The sequence below is a fragment of the Chionomys nivalis genome, chromosome 4 (genome assembly GCF_950005125.1).
Source record: "Chionomys nivalis chromosome 4, mChiNiv1.1, whole genome shotgun sequence".
Classification (NCBI taxonomy): domain Eukaryota; kingdom Metazoa; phylum Chordata; class Mammalia; order Rodentia; family Cricetidae; genus Chionomys; species Chionomys nivalis.
In genome coordinates this window covers 32,264,778-32,276,819 of record NC_080089.1, presented here as the reverse complement: position 1 = coordinate 32,276,819, position 12,042 = coordinate 32,264,778, and the positions used below count along the sequence as shown (strand labels likewise).

The 12,042-nt window shown below is 44.3% G+C and overlaps 1 protein-coding gene across 2 annotated transcripts in view; it reads right to left on the bottom strand.

Moving 5' to 3' along the window:
* Ets1 (ETS proto-oncogene 1, transcription factor) overlaps positions 1-12,042 on the bottom strand; it is a 121,451-nt gene that overhangs the window by 19,696 nt on the left and 89,713 nt on the right. For both annotated transcript variants that reach the window (XM_057768246.1, XM_057768247.1), the window contains 5 exons: positions 11,916-12,035; positions 10,257-10,457; positions 7,460-7,537; positions 6,210-6,458; positions 1,579-1,839 (listed from right to left, as the gene is read on the bottom strand). In XM_057768246.1, coding sequence (XP_057624229.1) covers positions 1,579-1,839; positions 6,210-6,458; positions 7,460-7,537; positions 10,257-10,457; positions 11,916-12,035 — 909 coding nt within the window. The remainder of the gene's footprint in view (positions 1-1,578; positions 1,840-6,209; positions 6,459-7,459; positions 7,538-10,256; positions 10,458-11,915; positions 12,036-12,042) is intronic.

Here is a 12,042-nt window from a genome sequence, read left to right as displayed (position 1 = left end):
TATTGACTGTTTCAATCCCTCATCCCATGTGGAGAAGGAGGAAGGAAGGGAGAGAGAGAAGGAAAAAGTCTACTGAACAATATCCAAACAAGAATACTGTCAATCATTTGAGCACTACCCTGGCCTTGTCTTTCTCTTGCCTTAGAAGCAGCCCTTCTTCCCTCCCCACTCATAACTACATCCAGCTGGAGACAGTCTAGTTCCAATTCCAGGATCTGCCATTCTTGTACCTTGAAAGACCTGTACTTTTTCTAATCTCAAATACCTTTGATGAAAATGAGTAAATGCCCCCAAAATCTGCTCTCTGGAGTTAGAAAAAGATGCTCTTGAAATGTAGCAAGTCTCTCACCTACCAACACCTCCAAAAAAGACAAGATGGCATTTCAAAAAAGAAAGAAAGAAAAGAACACAAATCTTCAAGTGTATCTGTGGCTCCTGATTCGACGTATGGCCTTGCACCTCTCCCAATCATAAATACATTTCCTGAACACTATTGATGCAGGGTCTTCGTGGAAGAGAATATCGAGAAGATATTCTCGATCTTTGAAGGAGGAGTAATTTTTCTAAGTTTATGAATTTTGTTCTTGAAGATCAGTTAAATTTCAGAAAAAGGTTCAAGACTACCCTAGCTCATGTGTAGATTTGGACAGGGATGTCAACAGCAATACCACGCCTGCTGCTTGTTCCCAGTCACACTGGGCCCACACCTGTCCCGGTGCAGGACGGTGTAAGTGGACAGCGGGGAAAGCACACCTGAACGGCCACGCTTAGCCAAGGCTCCCCTCTAACAAGGCTTTAAGCCTTGAAAGCGCCACAGTCTTACAGAAAGGCCCTGATGCTCAGCACATTTATTATTTAGTACTCCTTGGATTTCTCTCAGACAAACTACTCCAAGGCTCCTGGGTTGAGTAACACATATACCGCTGTCCATCTGAACGGTGAACTAACTACCTTGCTCGACTGCCAGATTCCCTCTCAAAGTCCATTCTCTTTGGGATCTTTCTGAAATTACCACTATTTTAACTATAGATTTCATTCCTGGACGAAAAGAAACCATAATGCCAAGTTGTTGCTGTTGTTGTTGTTTTATGTGTTTTACTATGGAAATCCAGTACAGAGCTAGGGATCTGGACATGGTTTTGAACACTGTTCCTAAAGTTCAGAAGGCAAACTGCACTGATAAACACACTGTGAAACTCTCCGGCACGCAGGCCTCTAAACTTGAGTGTTTAAAAAATGCCAGCTTCTAGTTTCATATTTGGAATGGTCTCCCCAGAGCAAAAGTCCCTCAATACCAGCCATGAGGCAGTTTCCAGAAACTCCCAGTCATTACAGGTCTTCCCCAGATATGGAAGAAGTTCAAGTTAAATTTTTTACCATTCTTAAGAATGAACCCTTGAGATAGGCTTCCAAAAATTAGCAGCTTTCCCAAGCAGCATGGCTTGAGACAGAAGACCCTTGAGAGACAGCTACTCTGTACAGAAAAAAAAGAGGGTACCCTTGGGTCTCTGTGCCTCACATTTGACCTGACCCACAGAAGCATGCAAATAGCCACCTAGACAGGGGCTGGGTGCCTACCTGTGTAGCCAGCCAGGGCAGCAGCAGGAATGACAGGCTTGTCCTTGTTGAGGTCAGCACGGTCACGCACATAGTCCTTGAAGGTGCCCTTGGGCTTGTGGTTGGGCAGGGCAGCGGGATAGTCCTCGGAGTCGAAGCTGTCATAGGAGGGGACACGCTGCAGGCTGTTGAAAGATGACTGGCTGCTCCAGGACTGGGTGAGGCGGTCACAACTATCGTAGCTCTCTATGCTTTCAAAAGAGTCCTGGCCTCCGAGTTTACCTGGAGGTAAAGGAGGAGGTAGGAAGAGGGCAGGGAGGAGGGGTTGGGAAAAAACAACTGTAAAAACCCTCTTATGGAGGACAGATTGCTAGTCAGACCTGGAAAGGGATGAAGGGAGAGAGGGCGCAGGGATGCAGGAGCCCCAGAAGGGATGAGTCTACACTAGGGGGAAGGAGGTTGGTCTGGCCACCACCTCAGAGATGCTACCGCAGCCTGGCTTATAGTTTCCAGCATAGAGACCTGAAATCAGGTTCTATCCCTCTGATATGTCATGTGGACACAACAGTATTGGAACCTGGAGAATTCCGAAGCCAAGATGTAGAAGCTTGGAAGGTTACCTGTCATGAGATCCCTGGTTAAGATGTCAGACTTAGTGGATTAATGAAAAAGCAAACAGAACCCTGTCAGGTGGAATTTCTTTCTCTCAATTCCAGCCAATGAAATGATTTCTAAAGGCCCAATTCAGCAAAATATTGTGATCATAAGAAAATAAGATTCCATTAGATTAAGAGAAGATTGGCTTCCCTTGACCTTGGCACTAAATTACTTTTTAAGCATTTTCCCCCAAATATCGAGTGATTCCTTTATGCCCTCTCAGATAGAGAAAGAAGTCAGAGGATGCCTTCAAGGAGAGGAAAACAATGTCCAACAAAGCTCACTATCATTCTTGCAGACAGAAAACTGTACTGTTTATGCTGTCGGACACAGTTTAGCACTTAGAGTTCATACTCCGGGACTGCAGAAGCAGAGAGGAAGGGAGAGGAGCTAAAGCCCACAGCAGGGCAGAAACCCTCCACTCTGTGAGTTGCTTAAGGCATTCTTCACTGACCACAAGATCACGCAAGTTCATTCATTTCCCAAACCAGCTTATACACAGCTGCTGTGGTTGTGTAATCATTCCTGGAGAAATTTCCACTGGCAAAAAAAAAAAAAAAAAAGCCATGAAAAGAGGGGCTAATAAGAAAAATTCAAGAGAAAAATAAATACACTGAAGATCTAAAAAGACTCCCAGGAATATATATATATATATATATATATATATATATATATATATATATATATATATATATATAATTCCATGTCCAATGACTTTTCTGGCAACTGGAGGCTGATCTCAGGAGATGGGATGGCTATTTCTCTTGAGTCCAAGCAAGATGCGTTTGCAGAAATAACCCTAAATCAATTCTCACTTGTACAACGCTGGCTAAATCCTGAAGTAAACATGCCATATAAAACCACGTACTAGGGTGCTTCTGCCATACCCCCTTCTTCATGAGAGTGAGAACTGGTTAAGAAAATAAAATTCAAACATAAGCAGCTATCCAAATCAAAGTTAAATACATGGGAAAGACATGGTGGCTTTTTTTTTTTTTAAAAAAAAAAAAAGCCTTGATCAAACAAGTACTTGTGGACAGTCTACCCTCTGCTCCCCCCTGTAAAGCTTAAGACAGAGAGCTCCTAGCTCACTTCCCTCTCTCTGCTCATCTGTTCAAAAGAAGGCAAAGCAGAGCCCGAGGAGCGCCCAGCCCAGCCTGCCCAGCCAGTACCACATCAGTTCCTTTCCAGTACTACCTTTGTAAGTCACATTAAATGTCTCATATGCAGAATGCCATAGCCTTTTCCACAGGGCAGAAACCTCTCTGGTGTCTCATAGCAAGGGGCTCTCTCAGACAGCCTATGGATGCTAACTGTTATTTGATTACTCTGGCACAAATAGAGCAAAAGCCTAAGATTTCATGAAGGATGCCCTGCCCATTGAGTCGTCGGTATGTAGGTGTTCTCTATGCCCGAGTCTCCTGCAATTACTCTTATCAGCCATCTTTCTATTTGGAAGGCCGGGAGCTGAAAGCACTTCATTTAGCCAAAGTGCTAAAGTAGGCGTCACTACCCTCTTGCAGCCTCACCAGATGCCACTCGGTTCAGACTGTGGTTTAGAGCAGAGTGCGGCTTTCATTTTAGTTCTGTGTCACAACCCGAGAGCTGGAAGCCTTCATTAACAGGCAGTTTCTCCACTACACCGGCTGAATCCAACAGGATTAGATACTCAGCTCTGCTTCTGAGTTCACCCAGGGAGGCAAGCATGCCCTAAGACAAGCACTGGCCATCGTTCCTGAGAAATGCCTCGGTAAGATCCTTCCAAAGCTAACTGATCCCACTGAACAGCACTCTCAACAGTAGATGAGTAGCCTCACAGCAACCCACAGAGAAGCCTCACACAAAGACCGGTCTTATAGCACAAACAAGAGGGACAGAGGAGCACTTTGTACACTATTACACACAATCTGAATACTACGATTATTAATAGTCAGCTAACAGTAATGTCTGCCATCTAGACCAATCACAACACTCAGAATCAAGGGCCCTTTGGCCAGCCATGCTACAGCGCAGCTACCATGCAGCAAGCAGGCCTGCACAAGCTGGTCTTCCCCGTAAGTCTATGGCCTGAGCTTAAAGGAGATGAGGGACAGTGGAGCCGCAAAGAAACACCTGATGTCCTTTAGTAAGGATAAGTTTGGGTTTTTAATCACTAGTTAGGGTTTGAAGGGATAGTGAGGACCCAAGAACCAAAAAAAGGGAAGGGAGAAGGGGCATTTACACAAATGTGAAACCAGCCACAATTGTAAAACAATATGATTACAGATCTACCCAGATTTACAACATAGCTGAACCCTAAACCCACAACTCTGTCTCGTTAACTATACACAGAGACCGCCCCATAAGGAAGAACATGGTTGTAAGGCTTCAAGCTGCTTGAGAAGTAGTGCACAGATGCACACGGTTGTGAGCATGTATTTAAATAGACACACACCCAAAAATAAATGACAGACAGAAAGGGGAAGACAGACGTGGTCCCACCCATTCCCTTTGGTTTGAAATACAAACAACCCAGGAGTCTAAGAAGGACCATTCGGGTTCTGGTTTCACAGGGACTTTCCCTGGACAAGGCCAGTTAGCTATCCCAAGGCCTGCTGGGAGGAAGTGTGAGCCTAAAGACTTGAAGAGTCTGACAGTAGGCATGGTTTACAATGGCCACAGGGTACTCCTTTGGGCTCTCCTGCTTTTGGAGAGCTCTGCACAGGTAATACAGTGAGCGGGAATCACTACCCCCCTCCTCCCGTTTTTACCACTTTCCCATTTACCCAGCATGAAAAGCATCTTTAGCTTTTCAAAAACAAGTGGGCTCTTCCTGGAGGAAGAAGCCCCTCCTTCTCACAGACTATACTTCTCTCAATAACAGAACAATCTGAACACACTGCTCCTAGTGGTCAAATGTTTATGGCCTCATCCTAAACAGCACGTATGTTTTACCTTTGGAACGTCAGGTCAGGCAGACCTATTTTGAAACACTGGCTTTACTGCCAGTGAGTGTTTTTATCGTTGTTATAATAGCCTTGTCAACAAGAGTACCTTCATTTGGAAGCCTCTTGCCACCTCTTTCCCTGGTCCCCTAGCTAAATACACACTTTCACCACACTGTTGATGACCAGTTCCAAATAAACCACTGGTTAACCATCTTGCATGTTCCCAAACCAAAGAAGTCACAAGTGGCTTAAGTTCCCAGAATGAACAGCAAAGGTCATCCTAGGTATCAAGTCAGGTTCTACAGTGTGGCCCAGGTGTACCTGACGAGGAACACCAAGGCACACATCAAACTTCAAGAAGATTATGCTCTCAAACAAAAGTCTCTTAATGAAGCTGCAGTCTCCTTTGCAAAATCCAACTAGAAGTATTACACAGGCAAAACCATTTTACCCTCATAACACATTTGATTATTATTCTGCCATACTTAGTTCCAACATGGACCCCCAGCTCTTTGCCATCTGTTGTGAGATATTTGTACACAGTGTGAAGGTGTGTTGCTGTGATTGGTGTAATAAAAAGCTGAGTGACCAATAGCTAGGCAGGAGATAGGTGGGACTTCTGGGAAAAAGAGAGGAACCCAGGATGATTCTAGGTGCTTGAGGGAAATGCCAATGAGACACAGAGGAAGTCAGAATCACAAAATGAAAGAGAGGTAAAAGGCCACAGGGCAAAATATAGATTAATGTAAATGAGTTAATTTAAGTTATAAGAGCTAGTGAGGCAAGCCTATGCTAAGGCCAAGCTTTCTTAATTAATTGTAAGTCTCGTGTTGCTATTTGGGACTAGTGGCAGAAAAAAAAAGTCCGACTATGGCCACCATGTTGGCTAAAATATGGCTGAAATAAGGCTAAAATCCCACGGTAAAAGGTCTTATTGTCGACACACTCAGTAACAGAAAGGCTGAGCCTGATGAATACCAGACTGATGATAAGTGAGTAAAATAGGGCCTGAAAAACTCATAAAGGTCATTCTAGTACCCAAGGAATTTGAAAGTAAATTTGACCTACCACGACTAGCCCTCCCCATGCACATGTTGTCTGGAGTCAACACTTCTTGCTTGATGGCAAAGTAGTCTGTCTGCAAGGTGTCTGTCTGGAGAGGGTCCCGGAGGATGACAGAAGGGTAATCGTTCTCATACTTGAGGGACAGGAGTTCCTCTGAGCTGATGGGATGCAGCGTCTGATAGGACTCTGTGATGAAGCTGGGCTCTGAGAATTCTGAGGGAGGAACACACTGAGCATGCTCGATACCATAGCCTAGAAAAGGAGAGTGTGTACAATTGGAGAGATTGATACCTAAAGGAAGCAATCCTTACTACCTATCAAGGCCCCACCATGTGATATGAGTGGACTCCCTTAAAGAATAAAAGGAGAGTAAATCAGAAGGGCTTGGTTTCAGCCTTGATCCACAACTTGCTATCTGCAGCCCTTGATAAGATACCTGCCTTTTGGGACTTAATTTACTTGTCTTTAAAATAAGGTTGATTAAGTCTTCCTGGGAGCACTGTGATGAGTAAGAGTATATGAGACTCTGTGTGCACAATGTGTGCAACATTTGTGACACTCTTGATGGCTAGTGAGTGTAAGCATTGTCGCTGGAATAAATAAAAAGATAAAAGCGACATCACACCTGTTTAACACTGCCTTTGATGGCAAAGCCATCAGAGAAATCCAATGGTATTCTTTTTCTCTGGCCACCTCTATGGTGTTCTAAGGTATCTTACATTAAAAAAGGAGAAGGCTTTACTTTGTTTTTTTTATTATTAATTAATTTATTTAATTATTAAAGATTTCTGCCTCTTCCCCGCCACCACCTCCCATTACCCTCCAAAGCTTTACTTTGTGTACTAGAATGTGATGCTATATGGGCCATTCCTTCAGAGGGATTCCATATAAAATGCTGCCATCCTCAATAAAAGACAAGGAAAGCATGTGGCACAAAATCCAATGCCTGACCCAGCCCTCTTCCAGGCCACTATCACACATGAGATTAAATAAGATCAAAATCTGGCCAGGGTGCAGCCCTTTCCGGTTGCAGGGACTTTGTAGACTGATCGACATGCATTCAAGCTGAATGCTGGGACACTGTGAAAAGTCATAAAATAAACAACCAAAAGAAGAACATAATTAAGAAAATATTATTTCTATAGAGTTATGATTAAAGCACCTGAGACCGACTCAAACAGGGGCCTTTCCAAGTTCCCTCCCATAAAGAGCCAAGAGACAGAGGCGAGAGGAGAGTGGGAGATAACACTTACTAATGAAGTAATCCGAGGTATAACGAGATTCTGGATAGGTAGGGTTGACTCCATTAACCTGATACGGTTTCACGTCCTCTGTAAGAAACACATCAGGGAATAAAATAAAGATAATATGCAAGCGACACTTGGTCCATGAGGGTCTTAGACACACAAGGACCTCGATGACCTCAACCTTTTTCTAAGAAAGAAAGGAAGGAAGGAAGGAAGGAAGGAAGGAAGGAAGGAAGGAAGAAAGAAAGAAAGAAAGAAAGAAAGAAAGAAAGAAAGAAAGAAAGAAAGAAAGAAAGAAAGAAAGAAAAAAGAAAGAAAGAAATCTTCAAGCATATTAAAGAAGTTGGTGTCTTAGTTGCCTGACTGGAACCTTGTCTCAGGATAGGATCACAAAAGTATAACTGAGTTTATCATTTCAGGGGCTATGAAATGAGATCTACTGTCTTGAAAGGAGACACAGTGGATAATGTCTAAGGGTTGGAAAAATTTGTGATGTCTTTGTGTTCCTGTTCTGAGAGCTGCATCTTCAGGCTCGTCTGGGGATGTCTCAAGGACCCTGATCAGTGCTTAACACTCAAACAGATAAATTAAAAACCACTTCAGAAATGCATTCAGTCTCTGGGCAAGTAGATTTTTGTATCCTCCAGGTTTTGCAGATGTCTGAAATTTTTTTTTTCCTGTGCTTTTCTCATTGTTCTTGGAATTCAAATTCAGGCCCAGACAAGAAGCAGGACACTGGTAAGGCGACTCCACTCAGTGAACCACAGAGACTTACGTAAAGTAAGAGAAGCAACTAACACCAACTTCCTTGGGACACAGAAAGGAACAGAGAAAAGGCATAGTGGAGAACTGTCATGGTGGGCTCAGGGCCCCCTGACTACTCTAGAATCAAATGCAGTAGCTATTGACACTTTACAGAACCTGGTAGTATTTCACTGCCCAAAATAAAACAATCGTAAAGGCAGACAACTGATACGGGGTTTTCCTCAGGTATCTGCTAGCTTGCTAAGAGCAAAGGCTGATGGGAAAACAAGTTTATGCCTGTACTCGAAAAAAAAAAAAAGTTCCCAGTTGAGATAAAATGATTAAACTCTGCCTGAGCAGCTTATCAGATTGAAACATCCCCTGCACCTTTGGCCTCCAGCTCCTCCCCAAGCCCCTATGCTCGCTGGCTGCTGTGCTGTCCTGAGCACAAACATTCTGACCAGCTCCTCAGCTCTATGGACCCAGAGAAAGACAGTTTTACTGCCTCAGGATACCGGCTGGGATGACAGGACTTGCCTTCTCAAACATACTCAGTTACACACCTACTTCACTTCAATTCCCTGATAGTCCTCCGCAGCGTAAACAGAGTCTACAGTCCAACCCTGTCTCAGAGACGGAAATTTCCTACAAGCCCACAATATCACAGCAAGACCACAGGATGGGAAGTGAAACCTAAAAAGATTTAGAAGTGAGTAGAGTTTAAAGTGCTGGTCACTAATTGGGGACAATTCCAAGAGAAAAATCTATTTTGCCACACTTTGGAATCAAGGATATGAATATGTCAGGATCAGTGGCGGACTGAGCCCACCCAAAGCTGAGGAAGCTGGGACATCTCCTTCGGGAGCTCATTCACGTTCCGAGAAGCACTGTATTAACAGACTATGCTTGGTTTCGTGGTCTGGTGCAACCTGCTGTTGTGTTCCAAAGCCAGCAGTTAAACCAGCTCTGTGAGGAGCCTGCCACAGCTTTCTTTTCCTCTTATGAGCAGGTCACTCGTGTCAGAGCCTAGGGGTCAGCACCAGTGCACACTAAGGCTGCTGTTCCCGGGAGGAGCACCAAGACCTTGACTGTGTTCATCAGCTGATCATTTTCAACAAGAAGCTGAGGAAAAGGAGCGCCCATCACACTTCTGTGTTCAGAGGACTGGGACTGGGTCTCTCCTCCGCCCTGAGAGAAAGCCATACTCTTAAACAAAGGAAGGTATTATATGGAAAGAGCTGGATGCCCTGCCCTCAGTGGCTATGCCTACAGCTTGGGCCTGGTGACCACAGGGAAAGGGTGGGCCTGGTTACAGAGGGTAGCAGGCTTCTAGGCTTACAGTCAGCTCCTGGGCACTGCTGACTGCTGGTAACTATAATTTATTTTAAGAAGAAATTCAGAAAAATAAGCGCAGAAACACCCAAGTTTGCCGCCTGCTGCTGTTTCTATACTCAGCCAGAGCTACGGGACATGAGTCACTTGGTCCAAAAAGGTTAGAAGAGGCCGGTAGAGGAGGCTGTGTCATTACAAGGTTGCAACACCATGTCCTAATATAACCCCAGCTTTGGCTCCAAATGTAAAAGGTATTCCATACTACCATAATCCCAAGTCAGTGAGGGGCAGAGAAATCTGTCTTGCTAAGAAGACTGGAGAAGCTGTGCTCTCCTGTACCAGAGAGTATACATCATAGATCAAGGGAGGATATATTAAAGTTACTGATGAAAAAAAAAATAGTTTTTTAAATACAGGTTTTAGCTGTGGGAACTATTTGTCCAAAAATAACTTGGATCGTATTTTTGCATACAAGACGCTAAAGAAGTTCAATCTTGCTAAAAATTAAAATATTAAATCCTAATGCACACACACACACAAATAAACCAGCAAGTATTGATCTTTTGTACTATGCTAGGCTCTGTACCAAAGACATCCCCACCGACCATCTATGCCAGGGCTGAGCACCCACAACCAACGGCATGGGCATCCTGCTATTGGGCAAGTTTTTCCCCTACTCTTGGAGAAACTTTACACAACCTCCTCCTTCCTGTGTTCACACATTTACCTTTCTGCAGGATCTCTAGATGCTCCCACAGGATGTCCCCAACAAAGTCTGGAGCCAGCTCGAGGAAGCATTCTTTACCCAGGGCACACAATGCCGCTCCGTTCATACAGAACTTCTGGAAGTCCACGCCTTTCAGGCTGAACTCATTCACAGCCCACATCACCCAATCCCGAACATGGGTTTCTGTCCACTGCCGGGGGTCTGAGAAGAGAGACCAAATGAGGACATGGTAGGTCAGGCTGGGGAGCAGACAGTGAAGGGACCGAACAAGGCTGAGGAAACCAGTTACCCTCAGACCTAGGGACCAGCATCCTGGTCCTTTCCCATACTTCTCCCCACACTCAATCCCACCTCCCCTGTTTTGCCAGGTAGGAGGAGCTGTGGTCAGTCAACAATAGTATCCTTCTTTCATTCAGACCAAGATTCCCATCGATCTCCTTTCTCCCTTATTTCCATTAAAAAATTTAAAAGCCCCAGATAAGAGAATGTGCCTTCTTGAAAAGCAGTAGTAGCAATGTAAAAGGTTTCCCACAAATGGCACTCTCAACTCTTCAATACACTGGAGGCTTTTATACTGGATTATTTTCATCTTAGCCACTTATTATTTTACAATAATCACCACAGTCAGTAACAGCACGTCACTCAAGTGGCATTATTAGTGACTACACTAGACATATGCCCTGCAATGTCTGCACCTGCCACAGGCCCGACTTTGAATAGTAGTGATGACATATAATCTGCATATAATACTTAGGGATTGACAGAGCTGTATTTGCCAATATCACTAAAGGGGCTCAAATGACAATGGGCTGCCGTGGCCACGTAACTGATGCTTGAATCTAAAAGCTAACTTCATGAGATGCTAAAATATCCACGGCTCAGAGGTTATTTTGTTCTGCCTTCTGGTCCTCATAGAATGTTTGGGATTGTTTTCTACCCAGGTTTAGGGTAAAATTGGAAACAGAAGAAAAAAATATACATATATACTCCAAAAAATCTAAACCAAAGCCCCAGTCTGACCATGCTGGAAATCTCTTATCCAGCAGAGGAAGAGGCATGATTTATACAGACAACCTTCCTTCAACTTTCTTAACTACAACAACAACAAAAGCCTTCCTGCTCTTGACTGTCCAATAAATGTTCCCAGGTGAAGCTGATAATTCTTAGCTCACTTCTTTCTTACAGCTCCAGACCCTTTCCGTTCTCCATAAACCCAAAGGGCGAGCACACCTGCCAAAGTACATGGAAGCAAACAGAGCATAAACTTCAGCCCCCAGGATTTATCCACAGTAACCCAGACTGATCCTACAACAAACCTTCCAAACCTGTCTGCAACTTGGACTTGTTTGAGGAGCTTACAAATTAGAGATATCTAGCACCTGTTAAGATTGCACTGGTCTAGGCTGAAGCCTAGCTGGAAGTTCTCAGAGGTCCAGAGAGTCAGATGTACAGACAGGTCCAGAAACACTGTCCTAAGACCAAGATGGTGATGACAAGCTGGGAAAGGGTGGATCCTCAGCCCCTGTACCTCACGGATGTCTGCAATAGCCACTGCTGATTCTAGTGCTGCTACTCGAAGCCAGCCTAGCTGGGGGAGAGCAAGAGCCTTCCCTAACACTCTGGCCTGAGTGACCCCTTTTCCTACTGTAAAAAGGATACCTTTGGGGATTCCCAGTCGCTGCTGCTCTTTTGTGAAGCCACTGAATGTAGCTTTCAGTGCTTGGGACATCATTTCTTTGCTGCTCGGAGTTAACAGAGGGACATCTGCACATTCCATATCTGTAAG